General features: G+C 40.5%; 1 protein-coding gene across 1 annotated transcript; it reads left to right on the top strand.

Annotated features, from left to right (window-relative positions):
• The first annotated feature begins 1,397 nt into the window (after positions 1-1,397).
• On the top strand, positions 1,398-6,371 carry KRT12 (keratin 12). The gene is made up of 9 exons (XM_053569681.1): positions 1,398-1,628; positions 1,677-2,035; positions 2,385-2,467; positions 3,147-3,303; positions 4,233-4,394; positions 4,487-4,612; positions 4,738-4,958; positions 5,453-5,523; positions 6,027-6,371. The coding sequence occupies exons 1-9, from the start codon at positions 1,415-1,417 to the stop codon at positions 6,122-6,124; spliced, it is 1,491 nt and encodes a 496-aa protein (XP_053425656.1). The 5' UTR covers positions 1,398-1,414; the 3' UTR covers positions 6,125-6,371.
• Positions 6,372-20,330: the final 13,959 nt, after the last annotated feature.

Genomic DNA, 20,330 nt, shown 5'->3' with positions numbered 1-20,330 from the left:
CTTATACACCTTCATGTGGGCTTGACTGAAATACTCGGTTTAGTTTTCAAAAAGATCAGACAATTTTGACATAATTCAAGTTATGTAACAGTTACAGGCCTACGGTTTTATTATTTCTGCTATTGAAGAAAAAATGCCCCCAAACATCAAAGTATTAGTTAAGAGAAGCAAAAAGTGCCACAAAATCTTAAATAATGGCCAAATATTTACAAAACATTATGGTTAATCATTTGTATCAAATAAGTAATCTCTCACTGACCTCACAGATATCCAATAATATTGAAGAGAAATAAGTCTTTATCACATAGATTCAATCACTACTGTAAAATTTACAGAAAGCCTGATTAGAATCTTCTTTGTTAAGAATGGTATGTATTTTTTTTAATACGGAAAGTTTTATTTGAATTCATTGGCCATGATATATCCCAAAAGAACTTAAAAAGTAGAAAATATAAAAGAAAGGTAAAGAGAGACAGCTTCTCAAACTTGGGGATTTAATCATTTATTATTTGAATAATGTTTCCTGTTTCTCCCTATTGCTAATGGCAATTATCAATTTGAAGTTGTTACACAATCCATTCATCCAGTCAACACAGTTATTGAGCAACTAATACAGGCAATACCTGCAGAAGGAAGACACGTAATAAATGGTGGATGGAGATTAGACAAAGCCCCTGTCTTCATGGAGTTTACCAAGAAGACCAATTCTTACGTAAAGAAAAAAATGCAGAAAGGACTATCATTGTCTACTTAAAAATAGCACTTTTCAGGGTTTAAGAAGTCTTCTTTTCTGAATCAGAAAAAAGAAACCACGCCATACCCCAATGACAAGTTTTTAAATACTCAAAAATTCCAATTCCAGTATCAGTCTGGAAAATGAATGTATTCCCTGCCTTCTCCAGTGCTCGTCACAGCTCCTTCTCAACCATATCCCACTAGAAGCTGTACTGGATCATCATTGGATGGCTACACTGGGTTTTCTAAAGGAAACAAATAGGAAAAATGAGTGAAGAACTTCTAAAAGCTAAAGGCTTAGGAAGAAGTGCTTATTAATTTCTCCATTCAATAATCATTCACTGCTTTCCTGCTCTGGGTAAGACGCGGGGCAGTGCTGAGAATATAGGCAGTAGAATAATCTGGAGAAGAATAATTCCTTGTGACAACCTGACTCTACTCCACCCAGCTTTCTTTTTAGTACAGCAAAGATCTAATGGAAAAGATGATTCAATTATTTCTATATCAATGAATTTTCATTACACATAAATCATTTACTCATTGAGTTGGGGGAGGCACCTTGTTTTGAGTGGAGAGAGTGAACTTTTCAACTGCAACACCCATCTCGCAACCTATAAAAAGTCACCTCTGGGGCCTGCTGACACCCTTCCGCCCTGGTGGTGGCCACCTTCCGCAGGCTATGGATCTCCCAGGCAACAGCGTGTTACTCTCGGTGCGCACCTCCGGGCCAAACCGGCGGCTGTCTGCACAGAGTGGGATAGTGGGCAGACCCAGGGGCATGTCTGCTTCCAGTGTTGGAAGTGGCTATGGGGGAAATGCCCTTGGCTTTGGAGCCGGCTATGGGGGAGGATTTTCTGCTGCTTCCATGTTTGGTTCTAGTTCTGGTTTTGGTGGTGGCTGTGGAAGCTCCTTGGCAGGAGGACTGGGAAGCTCCTTGGCAGGAGGACTGGGAACCTCCTTGGCAGGAGGACTAGGCAGTGGTTATGGGAGAGCCCTGGGGGGAGGTGGCTTTGGAGGGCTGGGAATTGGATTTGGGGGAAGCTCAGGAAGTGCCTCCCTAGGTCTTATCTCTGGCAATGATGGAGGCCTTCTCTCTGGATCAGAAAAAGAAACCATGCAAAATCTTAATGATAGATTAGCCTCCTACCTGGATAAGGTTCGAGCTCTAGAGGAAGCTAATACTGAGCTAGAAAACAAAATTCGAGAATGGTATGAAACACGAGGAACTGGGACTGGAGACCCTGCTTCACAGAGTGATTACAGTAAATATTACCCACTGATCGAAGACCTCAGGAATAAGGTAAGAAGATGTTTTCTGCAGGCGCTTTGGGAATTATTTTTCTTTTTGACTATTACAATGTTTTACAGTGATAACCACCTGCAACCATACTTGGAGCAATTTTCTCATCCCAGGATGTTTAGTTTCATTTTCTCATTTACTATAAAGAGATTGTACTATCTTTCTGTAGGAAATGTATGCTAATTTTTTGATATTATTTTATAAATATATTATCTTAGACAAGTGAAACTGCCTTAAAGTCTTAATAAAATGCTGTTTAATGCCACCATTTTAACCTTTGTGTCAAAAATGTATTTGTATAATACTAGCATTTTAGGGCTTCATCTTGGGTCTCCCCCAATTTTGCCAGATCATTTCTGCCAACATTGGAAATGCCCAGATCCTCCTGCAGATTGACAACGCGAGACTGGCTGCCGAGGACTTCCGGATGAAGTGAGCCACAGAGACTGATGACCTCTGACACACCCTCTGTTTCTTCTCATTCCGTTTTCCTGCTTTCATTGATAGTAGATGTTGACATTTCAAATCTTCTTAAGTTCACATGCTCCATACACTTAAGGTTTTAGTAAATTCAACGTAGGGTATTCTAGAAAGTAATTAAAACCAAATGCAATTTGCATTCGATGTCCTTAAGTTCTAAGTTGCTTAAAGCTAGGGCTGTGGATCACCATACTTAATGTGCTATTGACTCTTGATGCAGCCATGGGCATGACAGTTCCGAACCTATAAAATCTTGGTGAAAACTACTAAAGAAGCATCAATGTTTTAAATTAAGTCATAAGAAATGTTAAGTAAAAATAGTAACTATTACTTTATGTTCAGCTGCTTTTAGGATGCTTTTAGAAAGTCACCTAGAGAAGGGCTGCGGCTACACACAGGCGTGGCAGGCAGCCGAACGGGAAATGTTTCCTTGGCATGCAGTGCTGTTGGGTTCCTTGGTGATAGAAAAGTATCAATATGATCAAAAATAAAAATCGCCTCATATACTGCAATGCTGCTCCTGGGAAACAGTCACACAGATGATGTACACACTGCACAGCCCCGAATATGGCAGAGGCCTTATTCAAATAGCTGTGCTGATTTCCTAAGCTGCTCTGCACTTGGTTTTGAGGTATGAGAACGAGCTGGCCCTGCGCCAGAGCGTGGAGGCCGACATCAACGGCCTGCGCCGGGTGCTGGACGAGCTGACCCTGGCCAGGAGCGACCTGGAGATGCAGATCGAAAACCTGAAGGAGGAGCTGGCCTACATGAAGAAGAACCACGAGGAGGTCAGTCAGCAGGACAGCCGGCCCGTGTTTTTTTTCCCTCCCAGATCCAGAAATTACAATGTCAAATTTACAAAGCTGAAGTTAGGACACATATGGAGGCTACACTACCTCCCAGTCAAAATGGCCATTTCTTTTGGATTGCTGTGTGGGGGTGGGGGGTGGCAGTGGTGGCAGTAGTGGGCCTGTTAAGGTTTAACAAATAAGGCACTTTCTGATTTTGCCGTTTTCCTTAGAAGGTAGTGACAATAGAACTTTAATCGTCCTAATTTGGTAGGGTTTTGAAATATATATATATACATATATATGGTATTTTAATAGTTAAAAAACAAGTCTACCAATGAGAGAAATATACGTATGACTTAACAATATATACATAATGTTATTTATGTTAGAGAAACTAGCTATACCCAGTGTAAATTCACACACAAGAAGGCTGATGTGCTACAGTATATATTGTAGGCTGGTGCACCTGCACCGAATGACTTCCAAATAGGCTTCCAAAGTGTCCACTGGCTTTTCCATGACCGTGGTAAACCGCGTGCAAACTAGGTACTGTTTGCAGCCTGTGGCTCAGCAGCTGTAGGCGAAACCCCAGCGATGAGCACCCCAGCTTCTTTCAAGTAGGCTGTGAGCCCTCAAGCAGCAGAGCCCCATTATCCGTTGGGCACGTTGGGCCCAGCCCCTAGGGCCTGTGTTAATTGTAGGAACCCACAGACTATGCCTTAAGATAATCAAAAACAGGACTTTGTTCAGGTAAAAACGTTTTAATATATTGTACCAATATATTTGTCTTCATACCAGCGCAGTCATAAATTAGAATTTTTGATGTCTTTTTATAGTGAAAAAGGCCCACGAAGGTAAAAGTACCTAGGGGGGCCGCGAAATGTCCCAATGGGTCCCTGCATCCCCCCGTCACGTGCTGTCCCTAGGAGCTCCAAAGCTTCCGAGTGGGTGGCCCCGGCGAGGTCAGCGTCGAAATGGACGCCGCCCCCGGAGTGGACCTCACCAGGCTGCTCAACGAAATGCGGGCGCAGTATGAAGCCATCGCTGAGCAGAACCGCAAGGACGCAGAAGCCTGGTTCATCGAAAAGGTAAGACAGACAAAAACAGAAGGCTTTGACTGGAGGCATTCGCAGAAAGACCTCTGAGCGACCGTGGCCCCTCCGCCTTCTTTGCGTCGCAGAGCGGGGAGCTCCGGAAGGAGATCAGCACCAACACCGAGCAGCTCCAGTCCAGCAAGAGCGAGGTCACCGACCTGAGGCGCGCCGTCCAAAACCTGGAAATCGAGCTTCAGTCCCAGCTCGCCATGGTAGGCTCGCGCGCAGAAAGACGAGGCGTGTTTCCGACCTCCCAAGAGAACGCGGCATCCAAATTTCGTTAGACCCTTGGCTCCCCTCCATGGTTATGTCTCCACCTTTTCCCTCCCACGTGCAGAAGAAATCCCTGGAGGACTCGCTGGCGGAAGCCGAGGGAGAATACTGCGGCCAGCTGTCCCAGGTGCAGCAGCTCATCGGCCACCTGGAGGCGCAGCTGCTGCAGGTGCGCGCGGACGCCGAGCGCCAGAACGCCGACCACCAGCGCCTGCTCAACGTCAAGGCCCGCCTGGAGCTGGAGATCGAGACCTACCGCCGCCTGCTGGACGGGGAGGCCCAGGGGTGAATAGACTACTGAGGGTGGAATACATGCAGGGGCTAACCCCGGAGGGACACCAGACAGTATTTGCAGCAATAGAATTAATGTTTCTCCAGTTGACAGATAATCACAATCTAGTGAAGCTATGCCTGAGCTTTGCTAAATGCTCTATACTTTGCAAAGTGTTTTTATCTATTACCTTACTTAATAATTCATGAAATACTACAATGAGCAAAGGCACCACAGTCAGAGGCATATTGTCAAAGAATATTTCCATGTACCAGAAAAATCACCCATTCAATTTCTGGTATCAATGACCCAAATGCTAAGAATGATACATTGAACAGTAGCCATCTGATCTGAACCACCTGCTCGACTTTCTACAGAGCACTACCAATCTGGACTAGTGGGAAGAACTCAAGACCTTAAATTGGGAAATCTAATTCCTGAGACCAGATCTTTCACTAATTTCCAGGTTGCTTCACTTTCTGACGTCATCCCCTTTGTTTTCCTACAGTGATGGTCTAGATGAAAGTCTATTTGTGCCAGACTCCAAGTCTCAAACACAGTCAATTGATTCCTCTAAAGGTACGCAGAGTCTCCAAGAATCACTTAGGGTGTATTTATTAACAATCATATCTATTAACAATTAAAACTGTAATTTGAATTGACTATTGAATTATTAAGAATTTAAAGTATATTTATATTCTGAAAAAAATGCTTTTTCTAAAGGAAAAGCATTTATACATTTCTGCAGCAAAATGAGTGTTCTGTACTGTATTAAAACTTTCTGCAAGCCCAGGATGGAAAAAAAACCTACTCTTCAACAAGGTATTATGAGCACCATAACCAGCTTTAAAATGCTTAAAAAGAAAAATATTTTCATTTCTGCACAAGCAACACTAGATACAGTTTGCTTTCATTGGAGAAAACACATTTTTGAAAATTATAGAAGTCACTTTTGAAAGTTTAAGTTTGATAGATTGTATCAACCAATACTTGATTTAGTAGTTTAAACTGACCAACAGCCAATTTTGGATTAATATTTAAAACACTAATTTGTACCCCTTTTATTCCATTTATATCTTTAGACCCAACCAAAAAACGAAAAATCAAGACAGTTGTGCAGGAGATGGTGAATGGTGAAGTGGTCTCATCCCAAGTTCAGGAAATTGAAGAACCAATGTAAATTTTCAGAACATCTACCCCAAGTGGGCTCCTTAGGAACAAAGAATATACAAGGAAATTCCTTTCGGAGTGAGATACTATATTCAATCTCTATTTTTCTTTTTCATTTTCTTTCAATCCTCTATTCACATTGAGTCCTTTTTGCTCTTCTGAAACAACTCTAAATCACAAATCATTGTGGCTACACTGATTTTATAACCAACAAAAAATCACCCTACATCTTTCTGGACCTGGTGATGATCTTTTGATGATCTTTCTCCTGGTGACCAAGAACAATTTTTGAATCACAGAGCTTTTGATGATCTTTTGATGATCTTTCTCCTGGTGACCAAGAACAATTTTTGAATCACAGAGCTTTGATCAAGTAGGATTGTTTTAATAGAGTTAATTTTAATAAAAGATAAAAATAATAATGAGAAATGTGTGCCTTCTTGATTCCAACAATAATGCCCATGGCCTAGAGAGAGGTTTATGACATTCTAATAAAGTAGGTAAACAATGGGACAAAGACGCCGGGTTGGAGATTAAGAACATTCTTTTAAAGTTCGATCCTTTTTACATCAACCCATTAACACTGTAGCAAAATTATGTTGTCCAATATAGGGAATAACAGTTGTCCTGTGCATTTTCTAGCACCTTCCTTCATGCAGTCAAGAAACACTGATTGAGCCCCTCTAGTCTGCCAGCATGGAGACTTGGTGATGAAGAAGATATGGTCCTTGCCTGAGGATACAGTTGAGGGCAGAGGCGAACATCCACCAGGAATGGTGATACAGTGAAATAGGTCAGACCAGAAGTTCAAAGGACACTTGGAGGAGAAGCAGACAATTTGTCAGGGGGTGATAAAATGCCGCACACAGACACCAGCCAGGAAGAAAGGAAATGGGGAAAACATGTGTGAAAAGACACAGGGCTGTGAGCTAACATTGCCTTGCTCTGACTTTTTCCTATTTGGCAGCAAGAAGGCCAAGTGCAGTTTCTATTGTGAGTCAGACCCACAAGTCAGTAACAGAAATCATTTTCTGTGTCGGGGCAGAAGGCAGTCAAAGTCTCAGCCTGAGTAGACGGTTCAATCTGGGTTGCCAAGTTGAAAACCCTAAATGGTAAACAAGAACAGGATTTAATGATTAAGATCCTATGCTCCACACCCACAGGATTTGGGTTCAAATCCTGGCTCTGTTACTTAATAGTTAACTTAATAACTTAACCTCTGTGTTAAGGACCTCAGTTTCCTGTTCACTTAATAACTTAACCTCTGTGTGCCTCCGTTGCCTAAAGTGGAAATGCCAGTGATGACAGTATGTGCTTCACAGCATGGGTTTTTGAAGAGCGAATGAGGTAGTATGCGTAAAATTCCAGGCTCCTACAAAGGACTGCACCTAGAAACTACTCAGTATTCGTGTCCTGTTGTTGACTGTGTGGAACCAAAATGGGATGAAGAAACTAGGGGAACTGGTGAGCAAGGAGTGGGAAGGAACAGCAGGGAGAGGAAGGAGTCGTGCCTGGAGAAATTCCAAAGCAAACGCGAACCAAGGGCTCTCATGCCCATTTAAGCTGACTTGCTTCAGTATGCGGCTTTCTCAAGTCCCGTCTGCTTCCTTCTTTTACAATGGTGTTGAGCACTCCGTTCAGCTCACTTCAGTATACATTCCACTCTCTCTGTTTAGCCCCCACCTTCTAGCACACCTCTCAGGAGACCTTCACCTTTCAGGCCCAAAGACATTATCATAGTCTCTTAGTAAACAAGGTCCACAGTCCTCACGTAGTAAGTGATGCCACCTCCCTGGTACTCAAAAGTGCCTGCAAGCAGTAACTGTTTTAAATACCATCTGTCTTCCCTATAACTACATCTGAACAGTGTAAGATTCAACAGAGGAAGAGTTTTGCACAAGGACAAATGCAGTGGTCATTTTTTAGTGAGAGCCTTAGTTTCTCAGCATTTCCTTCTCTGGGAAGTATTTTTTCCCAAGGGCTCCCAGAGACACCATTTCACTGGAAGTGTTTTCCCAGACTTCTCTCTCTGACTTCTGGATGCTGGCTCTGTCCTTGTCTTCTCTCTACACTCCCAGCTCAGGCAAATCCATCCAATCCTATGGCTTTAAACACCATCTATTCATTGATTATGTCTTGTGGTAGCCTCCAAAAGGTCCTGATGGCCCTGGCCTCCTGATCCTCATGCCCTTAGGTAGTTTCCTCCCACAGTAAACAGAGCAGACCTATTGAAGAAGTGACAGGGTATGACTTCCAAGGACAGGTCACAAAGGCCTTTGTGTTCTGCCTTGGCCAGTGGATTATATGCTCTGGGAGAGAGTCAGCTGCCAGCAAGGTGACAGCATGGAGGAAAAGACTACCTGAAAAAAAATCAGTGATGGCACAAAAATTCTCACTAATGCTCCAATGGCTAGGGTTTCATAGAACAACGAGCAACCCCCAAATAACAGTCCTTTTCTGCTAACATCTTAGTCAGAATATCCTATGGTCTTCACTCAGCAAAGGAAGCATTAGATTTCTCATTATGTAAGTTTCCTCAGCCCTCTTCTCACTGACAAGAAATGCAATTAGCATCTCTCTGAGTCTCCTCGGGCTGCGATCACAAAATCCCACATAGACTAACTAGGTGACTTGTAAATGACAATTTCTCACAGTTCTGGAGGCAGAGTCGATGTCCGGTTGGGTCCACTTTCTGGCTCAGAGACGGTGCCTGCTCACTATCTCCTTACATAGTGAGAAGAACAAAGCAGTTCTCTGGGCCTTTTGTATAGGGCATTAATCCCTTTCACCAGGGCTCTGCCATCGTGAACTAACCACCTCTCAAGGGCCCCACCTCCTGATACCATCACACTGGTGGTTATGTTTCAATATACACATTTTGGAAGGGCACAAACATTCAGATCATAGTAACATTCAGACCACGGAGAGGTGATTAGACCTCACCAGCTAGACTGCAAGCTCTAATACAACCCAGATGTGCGAGGTCCCAGTGGACTCAGCAAGTACTGAATTGCAGAAGTAGAAGGTCTATCTTTAAGGAGAACTCATTTTAAAAAATCAGGTAAAAGATCAGATAGCAAAAGACAAAAATATTGTTCATAATTATTTTAAAATCTAAAAGGTTATAAGTTTTCACATTTGTATGCATATGTTGTTTACATAAGCTAGAGAAAAGTCTGGAAAATACTGTATATATACTTACCTGTTATACAAGTTATATCTCTTGGAGACTAGCAAAAAGGTTTGGACATTTTATTTTTTCTCTTATTTATTTTTAAAAACATTTAACTGAAAGCATGTATGACTCTGAGAATCAGGGAGAAAAAACTTTATTACCCAAAACAGATTTACAAATAGGTCACAGTAGGAAGGAACCACCTAGGAAAAAACTACAGGTTGCCAAAGCAGTACTTCATTATGCTTTGTAAGACTGCCATCTGCTGGAATTTTAGGGAATGAACTTCAAAAAATTAACCCTGTTTTTTTAAGCCACTTGAGATGTGTTCAATACTAGAAAGAAAAGAAAACAAAAACCTTCTAAATTATCAAATTAATAAATTAAAAGTTATCTTCTTTAACTAATAATTAGTTTCCAAGGGCAGCGTCTGTGGCTCAATGGGTAGGATGGCAGGCTCGAACTCAGTCCCGGCCAAACTGCAACAAAAAAATAGCTGGGGGTTGTGGCCGGCACCTATAGTCCCAGCTGCTCAGGAGGCTGAGGCAAGAGAATCGCCTAAGCCCAGGAGTTGCAGGTTGCTGTGAGCTGTGACATCACAGCACTCTACCGAGGGCAATAAAATGAAACCCAGTTTCTAAAAAAAATTAGTTTCCATAAAGTTCCCCCAAGACACCCCATCTGAACCAAGCTTTAAAAAAAAAAATACTAACATATCAAATGAAAATGAAAAATGTATTCATATAGCTAAGTACATACTTTTTAAGAGGTATTAAATGTTTATTAAATCTTAGAACTAATATTTCAATGTCATTGAAAAAAACAAAAACAAAACCATACTGAGGAAAACTTAGCACTTTTGCAATTATCATTCACAATTATCATTCACAATTTTAGGGTTTTTTTCCTTAAACTAGTATAATGTAACTACAGCAAAATTATGAATAAATGCAAGGCTTTTACATCCATTCAATAGAATACAAACTTCAGAAAAGATATTTAAACTTTATAGAATGCATAAGCCTGCATATTAAGCCTTTCAGAAGTAATATCTGCAATCCGATCATCCTTAGAATTAAATTGTGAATTTCAGTTGCTAAAAAATGTCATTGTTAATGTTTCATGATGCACTTATTCTTAATGAAATGCAATTTTTTTTCTTCAAAATCATGGAAACAAATGTACCTTTTAGAAGCAGACCTTTAAATAAACCGTACTGACAAAACAGTCCACAGAGAGCTGTGGGGTCTAATAGAAACCAGCTGGTATTTCAGGCTTCTCAGTGAGTCATCACTATACTCAAAACAGGTTACTCTCCTTGAGATGACTCACCTTGTACAAAAAAGACAATAATCACATCACAGATAATCACATTAGCCCAGCATTTTGAAATTGGGGGAAAACATCATAAACACCGGACACCCTGACCATGGTTGTTCTGACTAGGACTTAGTCACTGACCTCTGAAAGTCACGTATACGAAGCCTCTGCTGACCAAAGTGCATCCATTTTGAAATATTTCATTTATTTACAAATACTGTAGGATTATAAAATATCACGTACTGCTACAATTTCACATTTCAGATGAACAGAGCTACAAATACAACTTTTTTTAACCAGTTGAAGTGTAATTTTTACTTTTTTAAACAATGTTCAGGTGGCATATTTTTGTATACAGGTAGAACATCACATGTTCATTTATTTGTGTATTCATTTCTTCAACAGATTTTATTTAGCACCAACTATATGTTAAGTCTACACTGTCAGGAAAACTATACACAGACTACTGAAATTACCTCAGTTTTTATGAAGTAAAGGAAAATACATGGTAAAATTTCACCCAGTTTTTTTCCTTATTGCATTGGTACAAATGGAATTAAGTCATCACCATTTTTAATTGGCAAAAATGTCATCGCCTGAAATATATGTTTATTAACAAAGGGGTGGGAAGGAGTCAACTTCTTTTGGAAGATACAACACTTCCTCGGTCATTTATATTAGTTTAAAAAAAAAAAAAAAGCAACTTGCACTATTAAACAGATATTTTCAGGGTTTATTTTGAAAGTGTGATGATCTTAAATGTGTAATTACCTTTTAGATTACATTTTACTATATAAAAGGGCCTCTGGAGGAGCTTTACGATGATTTTTCTGGATGCCCACATTAAACAATCTTACCGGCCGATTCTAGGTGATAGAGTCATTTTAATGTTAAACTGTCCTAGCTTATCTACTAAGAGACTGAAGAGGCCCACAAATAACAAAATTAATTTGTTTCCTTGTTTGGCTTTTTTGAATACACTATCAGCATTCAATGAAGAGATAATCCCCGAACAAAAACTACAGAAATAGATCCAAGCTGATCAGCATCCCTCGGTGGTGTTATAGATAAAGCAGAAAAATGAAGTCTATTTTTCCCTCATTATTCTGAGGCTGGAGATAAGGAAAAGTCCTTGAGGGGGTGACATGAAGTTGGGAGAATGTGACTCAGTTCCCCATGGGAGTCTTCAATAGAAGCACGCTCTCCCCTGCTCCCAAAGGTGTTTTTACAGCTTGCAGAGCTGAAGGAGCCAGAACTGACAGCCAGCCAGGGGGAGGCTGAGAACCGCTCAAGGGGAAGGAAGGTGTCCCCAGGGAGGAGCTCCATTGAATGTTTGAGTCATCATTATTATGATTATCTGTCACCTCCAGGGTACACAGGGAATACCTGCATGACAGAGGAGATGATTTCTGAGGCGTTAAAGGACAATATAATAATTCCCAAGATACAAAGCTGAAGTAAGAGGTTACACAATTACCCGCCAATATGTCCAAAGAGAAACTTTTCATCTGCATTTTTCCAAAATATTGGCACTCTGAAAACTTTATCATGTAAAACCACATTCCAAGACTATGCATATATCCAAATATCTTATATCACCCTGAAAATGTATCTCTGAACCACACGTCTGTTTAGGATCTTTATGGGTCATGTAATTTATGTTTGGTTTGGTAACAAAAAAAAAAAAAAGTCACCACATAAGAAGGTATTATTTTAACAGATTTTGACATTTTAGCCAAATTGAACTTCAGCTAAACAATCCAAGATAGAGTATTCCTCCATCATTGGTGGTCTATACTTCCTTCAATTGTAGTTTTTTAACTAGGACAAACTCCACATTTCCTGCAGGCATAGATTTATTCATTCATTCATTCAACAAATATCTAAGTATGCCCTGGCCATGTTCCCATCCAAGCCACTAGCCGTGTCTCTCACCTGGATGACCACAAAGCTGCCACGTGCACACACATCCCCTTCCATTCTCTCCACTCCAGTTGAGGGGATCCTTGTGAAAACCCAGAGCTGATTCTGTCACTCCATTGCTTAAAAGCCTTCAAAGGCTTCCTACAGTCCTTGGAATAGAGACCAAAACCCAACAGGAGCTGGCCAGGACACCCTCCTCCACCTCAAATTGTAAGCCTTCTCTCTATATATATTCACCAACCCTACTGGCTTTGTTTGGCTTTTTTAAAATATATATTTAAGGTGTACAGCATGAAGTTTCCATATTCATACTGATGTGATTACAATAGCCCAGGAAATTCTAGCACCCTGCTCCTTCCCACTCCCCACCTTGTGGCTAATTCATACTCACCAGTGAGGGCCTAACTCCAGTGTCAGCTCCTCTGAGAAGTCTTGACTAGCTTTTGCCCACCATTGCCCAGCCCCTCATTAACCAGTTCACGTTCTCTATTACACCCTCTCATAGTCACTGTAGTGTTTCTTCATAGCTCTCAGCACAATTTACAATTACATATTTATTTGTATGACTACTGAAATAATGTCTGTCTCTACCACTGTAAGCTCTTTGAGAAAGGAGGCCATGTCTGTTTTGCCCTCTACTGTGGCCCTGGCATCTAGCACAGTGCATAAAACAGCACATCTAGCTCCCTGCATGGGGTACAGTCAATACTTGTTGGCTATATGTGCACGAAATTACATATAATTGCTAGACTATTCACTCAAAGGAAGCTGGAACAATGCCTGTATTACTCTCTAGCTACCATTAAAGGCACTCAAGAATCATTTGCCACATGAATATTGAATGCTAGCGATAGACTTCTTCTATTGTCTTCTGGAAATAACCATCAGATTTTTATCTATTGATTTACTAACCCTAAATTTTCCACCATTCATCTTTGGCAAGACTGAATGAACAAACCCTAGCTTATGGAGAGACAGCACCTAAAAAGTGTCTATCACATAGGAGGCACTAAGAGAGGTTGCCTCAAGTATATTTAATTTGAATCTATTTGTTTGGGTTACTCTGTTTAAAATATTATTGAGTCATATGGAAATGAATTTCACTTACTTTCCTCTCTTTAAATTTTAGTAGTTAGGCTGATTGTCAGGAACTAAGAAACCACTAAGAAATTATTTCTATTTTATTGAACTATTTCTTGAATCCAATTAATATTTTCAGAAAACCCTCAAGGTTTTTGACACTCCTACGGGGACATAAATTTTTTTAATCTAAAATACACAATCCTTTACTTGCCAGTTTCACAAGGCATATTGATATAAATAATATTGCTTAATATCTTGTGACTAAGTAGAAAATATATTCAGTTTCAACAAGCAGCCTTTTAATTCATGACACTTTTTTCAAGGAATTATCCTGAAGTCTTTTTCCCAACCATCTAAAGAATATTAGAAGTTGTTCTCATAAAATAGAATAACTTGATTTCCATGTAGTATTTGTAAGGAAAAAGATGTGCCCATGTACTCACTTGTAAGAGCAATGTTGGTTCTCTAACCCATCATAAAGGAATGCTTTGTATATAGGTAATCAACTAACTATGGATACAAAACTGTGTTCTCTTACAGCAACTGATGGAACACTGGCTTTGCATGAAAATATTGAATCAGAAAATGTGACACTCCTGGCAATCTAGATCAAAATAGAACTTATGCCCTTTTAATAGAAGAGGTACTCTATCTCACATACACTTTTCTCTCAATCAAACTAATATGTGCTGAGTATAAAGGAAGCAACTGGGAGCAGACATGGTCATGTAGGCAAACCTTACTTTGCTTGAGGTATAAAGTGACCTGTCTATGAGGGAAAACGCAGATGATGTACCTCAGAAGTCTGTTACAAGGGGATGATATATAGGGCTGGACCTGAGGACCACTCTTACAGGAGAACAGACATCTGAGCAGAGCCTAGAGGAATACATGAAATTTCAATGTGTAGCATTCAATGGCAGTGGACAGGCAAGAACAGAACTGAAGAGCATCCGCCTCCCCTGGAACATTTTCCCACAGGACTAAGTGCCCATCTTCTAAGAACCCTAAGTTTGTTGACCACAAGGGTCTTCACTTTATTCTTAGAAAATGAATTTTTTGTCTGACCCTCCCCACATAGGCAGGGCCATGTATTACTAGCCATCCAGAAATAAACCTCTGGTACTTAAATCAGTTGTCAGGCAGAATATGGGTAAGCCAAATACATGTTGGTCGAAATGAGGTTCAGAAAAACCACATTAAGTTTATACTTTATTTACACATGATGGAAAAATTCGGGGGGGAAAAACTGGCTGAAGTCCAGTGAAAACTATTACTTAAGCCTGTCATTTTGCAATTTAAAACTAAAGCATATGTTGATTGAATTGTTCTTTTTGATACCTATTATGCTGTCACATAGGTATGGCTCTAGTAGATGAGTCACCCAAAATTCTGAAACCTGGGAATGATAATATAATAATGTATTTTAATCCCTACACTGCAAATGAGATGCAAAGAAACAAAACCAACAATATTGTCAAGGACCCACTGTTTAATCTTTGTAGAATAATGCTCTACTCAGCAAGGGTATAACAGTAACACCTAACAGCTGAAGAATCCAAAAGAAAAAATGTGAATAGTCAGGGAAAAGTATACTTAGAGGGAAGTAAAAATCCCATGTGTATTGCTAGATTTTGTAATAAGTATGTGTGGCAATAAAGATATATGATTTTAATTGAAGGAGGATGATAATTATACCTTAAGACCCAACCAGTTAATCAGCACCACAATCATAAATGTCTGACTAACATATCTTAGCCCCACACCCAAGAAAAGAAGGTGAACCCCAAAAGTGAGTTAATCAACTTTGCATTACAAATGGATTCAAGACACCTGAGCCATGCTGAAACCAAGCCCTGGAAACCAAGGAGGGGAGCGATATAGGCACTAAAGATCAATTATTACATTTAAATAATTTCTACAGATTTAAATAAGAAAACAAGAAATTCTCTAGAAGTAATACTACACTAGAGATGGACACAATGGGATAAAACATAATTAGCACACATTCCTTTAAAAGAATCCCTAAAACTAATACTAGAAACAGAAAAAAGAGGCCAGATGAGTAGCACAGATGTCAAAGTGATCTAAGAAAAGGCAGCATACATGGTAATGGAAGTGAAAACTACGTTATCTAAGGGACAGGTGAATGAACTAATGATCCTTTGACTTGGAAAATAAATGACTCAGGGGGACAGGGTGAACTTTTTGTCAAATATCCAAAAGACCCTCCAAAAGCAAAACTTTATTCTGTGTAGCAGATTTCCATCAGTATAAAGACAAAATTTTAAATAATTAGAACACTTATAAAAATGGAGTGCATTGTGAGGCAATGAGTTTCCCATGAGTAGAAATATTCAAGCGGAGACTAGAGGTACTTAGGAAGGGCTTTCTGCTTGGTATTGAATATTTAGCAAGAGAAATGAGAAGAGACTAATACCTTTGCCTACCTACCATGCATAAGGGACTCTGTGGGCCAGTCAGGATGGCTCACACCTGTAATCCTAGTGTTTTGAGAGGTCAAGGCAAGAGGATTAGCTTGAGGCCAGGAGTTTGAGACCAGCCTGAGTAAGAACAAGACCTCATCTCCATTAAAAAAAAAAAAAAAAAAAAAACAGAAAAATTAGCCAGGTGTGGTGACAAGGTGGCATATTTTTGTAGTCCCAACTATTTGGGAGGCTTAAACTAGATCACTTGAGCCTAGGAGTTTGAGGTTACAGTGAGCTATGATGACACCATAGCCCAGGTGACAGAGCAAGACCAAAACAAACAAACAAACAAACGCCCCAGAGTGTGTGTTATTTAAATTGGTAGTCTCATGTTTATGAAATGGATACTATTTCTCACATAAGGATTAAAAGAGATTAGGTAACTTACAATACAGCCCACAAGAAGCAGAGCTAGAATTTAAAACCTGGTAATCTCTCGGGTCTCCTGCAAATTCTGCTATGGTTGAAGCTGTAACAGCGAATGTGTTAGTGGTCTTGATAAATCTATTCTAATCATTTCTGTCTATGTAGTTTGGTATTATTTTTGTCAGGATTTCCAGCAACTTCTGGTTAAGAAGCAGATTTCCTTTCCCCTTGATATTAAACTCCAAAGATAAATCATCCTTTAGGTCCTTTCCAGCCAAATTCTGTCATTTTGATGACCAGAATGCCTGACAACTCATCCGAACTAGAAAGGGCAGAGAATTTTAGTTCATGCGGATCCAATCCAGGAAACCGGTTGTAGCTTCGCGGAATAATGTTATTAAGAATAATCCTCCAGCCAGTCCAGATTCAGCAGGAAGGTACGTTATCAATTAGTAATGTCTGCCGTAAATTCAGGGCAGGAGAGTGGCAGCCAGAACACTTGCACTTGCCTCTAATCTATACAGTTACTCAAACTATTTTTCTACTTTTTACCATCCGTTCTTGAGTGCATACGGAGAGTAAATGATTTTACCAACTAGCTGCTGACAGTAATGCTTCTTGATAGCATTCCCAATACCGCCAATGGGGGTTATAGGAATATGCAAAGAAGCAAACAAAAGGCTGCCAAGAAGACTAGACTGATTATTGAGAGGAGTTTTTCAAACTATAAATTAGAATTACTTTGGAATCTGTTCCTCCCAGCCCTGAAGATCCATCCAGAAACTAGACTTTTCCATACCCAGTGGTAACCTGACACTTGATGACAGAATGACAATGACTGTGTTCCCACAGTCCTGATGGGCAGATTAGCACATCAGTTCATTAACAAGGAGGCATGTATCTTTCTAGACATCCAAGGCCATCTTCCTGAGCGCTCACTCTACTGCACATTCACCTGAGTGACTCTTCTAACACGTAGAACTTTTTCAGTCATTTTCAAGTGATACCGCATGCCTGTTCTTTATGACAAGTTCCCTATGAAACTCATCCAAAGGACGGTTTCCTGCATCACGGATGTGGGTTCTTGGACTGGACCTTGGATCACTATGATTTCTGATTTCTCCCTCCTTCCAGGTACCTCCCTGTGCTATCTCACTTCTTGGCACGTTGAGCGTTCTCTTTTGTTTCCCAGAAGGAAACATTTCCTAAATGCCTGTAAAGAGCTCCAGATTCTACTTGCTTCTGTTTTCGAGTGTGTTCTGCACCCAGTCTCATCTTCCCTCCACCTCCCTTTTGTCTTAGGCCCACTCAGTATGCTGCTGCCGCAGGAGACAGATGGCGCCACTCCCTCTCCACCCCTGTCTGGCTTCTGTGCCCCTAAACTGCCCAGTAATGCTTGCTCTCAGATCTCCAAAAATCTTACAGCAATATAACTGACATTTGTTTCTAGCCCTCATTCTCCATGGTCCCTATGCAGAATTTGAAACTCAAGACCTAGAAGAGCCTCCTTCTGGAAACTCTTCGAGTAAACTGTACATGCCATAGTCCATACTGTGGTGAGTTTTTTCTAGCCTTCCAGATCACTCCTAATTCACTTCCTTCACTGAGTACTTTTCTGCTGTGCCAAGGCCAACTTTGAGGGTGTCCTTACCATCCCTTTCTCTTGCTGTTTCTCCTTTATAAAATTTAGTCATTCTAAACGCTGTAAATTCCACCTCAGTATGGATACATCATGACCTTCAGCTGTCTCCTAATATTTTATATTGATTTCACTGTTTCCTTTAATTTGCACAAATGGTCATGTTGTAGGACCCATAAACTTATAAAGACTGAGCCTATGCATATATTTTTAATGGGTAACTTTGAAAGAATTCACTACGTAGACTCAAATACAAAAGTACTTCCAGGATCTTTTCAGAACGAATAGCGAAATTGCAAATCACCTTTATAGTTCTAGTCCTACTTGACATCCCGGACACTGTTAACCACTCCATCTTCTTGAAACTCTCCTCTCCATGGGCTGTCTTGAATATCTGTTTCCTGGTTCGCTCTTCTGAATATTACCTCTCAAGCCCTTTTGTTTCTCATTTAATGTTGCAGTTCCTCAAGATTTTATCCTCATCTCTACCTATTCTCCCTGGGAAATCATGGTTTCTTTTTTCCAGTAACTTTCCACCCTAGCCAAAATTATTCTCTAATCCCAGATCCACTCTGCAGCTGCCTATGGATATCTACACCTGAATGTTGACAGGTGCCTCATCCCAAACCATTTTTATCCCAATTTCATTCTCTCTCCAACAAAACCTGCTCTCCCTTTGCATTCACATGTCAGTTAATGGCATTTCCCAAAGTCCAAAACTAGGAATCTCTTGTCATCTTAGACTCCCTCCACCATCAACCTGCAACCAGCCAATAGTCTGCTTTCCATTCTTACCATCCACGGCTACTGTCTTCAAGTTCTCACTGTTTCTTTCCTTCCCCCAGACTTCTGCAAATTTTCCTATTTCATCACCCTTTCTCCAGTTGTCCTCCAGTCCATCTAGTGTCTGCCAACAAAGTTACCTTTCTAAAAATTAAGATCATGTTGGTCCCTAATTTAGCAACCTTCAACAATCCACTGCATGATTATGAGACCAAGTCCAAAGTCCTTAGAATGGATTAAAGGCCCTTCCCTACCTGGCCCCAGCCTATTTTCCAGTCTCATCTCTTGGCACTCACTCACACAGACTTTACACCCCAGCCAAAGCAAACTTTTCCCAGTTCTTCAAATATGTCCTACATATTTACATCTCCTTATATATGCTGTCCCTCTGCCTAGAATTTTCTTCACACATAGTGAATTCCCACTGATTCTTTAAGACACTATTCAAATATCATCTCCTTGGCTGGGCGCAGTGGCTCACAACCTGTAATCCTAACACTCTGAGAAACCAGGGTGGGTAGATTGCCTGAGCTCAGGAATTAAAACTCAGCCTGAGCTACAGTGAGACCCCATCTCTAAAAAAATGGCCAGGTATTGTGGCTGTAGCCTATAGTCCAAGCCACTTATGAGGCTGAGGCAAGAGGATCACGTGAGTCCAAGAGTCGGAGGTTGCTGTGAGTTGTGATGCTACAGCACTCTACTGAGGGCAACAAAGTGAGACTTTGTCTCAAAAAAAAAAAACTCATCTTGGTAAGTCCTTCAGAAATTTCTCTTTCTTGGTGCTTCATACACTTTATATAAATCCATCTTATCAAACCTTCATGCTACTTTGTAATTACTTTTGCCTCTGTCCATAACATACAGCTTCCTGGATAGTAAGGACCACATTTTACTTATCTTTGCATCCTCAGGACCCTAGTGAAATACATGGCATATAATATGTACTCTGTGAATAACTATTTCACAAAAATAGGAAAATCAGCCAAAACACTGCCCCTTCCCTCCAGGAGATAAGGAAAAAGGCCGAGAGATAACAGCGAGCTCTCTTCACCTCTCTCCTGCTCCACCTAATCTAATAGTCAAGTTGTATTAATTGAAAGACTATAGAAAAAGCTTTTTCTTCAACACAGCACTTGAAATTCCCTTACATTAAAAGATGTGCTTTTTTAAAAAATGCAAACAGCTTCAGTGACTACTTCCCCACCCATCCATCTTTGTCGGTGAGTCTGTAAGTCACACCTTACACTGAATTAGACTAACCAGATGGTTATCCTTCTAATACCTATTCCACCTGCAGGCAGTCTCAGTAGGGAAAGAGGAGAAAGTAAGGAAACAGAGCATGTCAAAGGAGGACTGAGCTGGAATGTGGCTTTGGGGTACCAGAGAGGACCTTCAGAGCACAGGATAGCTGCGGAGGTGCTGAGGAGAGGAAGAGGAC

Source organism: Nycticebus coucang, chromosome 18 (assembly GCF_027406575.1).
Source record: "Nycticebus coucang isolate mNycCou1 chromosome 18, mNycCou1.pri, whole genome shotgun sequence".
NCBI lineage: Eukaryota > Metazoa > Chordata > Mammalia > Primates > Lorisidae > Nycticebus > Nycticebus coucang.
This window is presented reverse-complemented; position numbering and strand designations above follow the sequence as displayed.

Excerpts from the sequence above, each read along its gene's own strand:
- KRT12 (XM_053569681.1), top strand. The coding sequence starts at position 1,415 with ATGGATCTCCCAGGCAACAGCGTGTTACTCTCGGTGCGCACCTCCGGG. Across the intron at positions 2,036-2,384 it reads TCGAAGACCTCAGGAATAAG|ATCATTTCTGCCAACATTGG; the intron begins GTAAGAAGATGT and ends CAATTTTGCCAG. Across the intron at positions 3,304-4,232 it reads TGAAGAAGAACCACGAGGAG|GAGCTCCAAAGCTTCCGAGT; the intron begins GTCAGTCAGCAG and ends TGCTGTCCCTAG.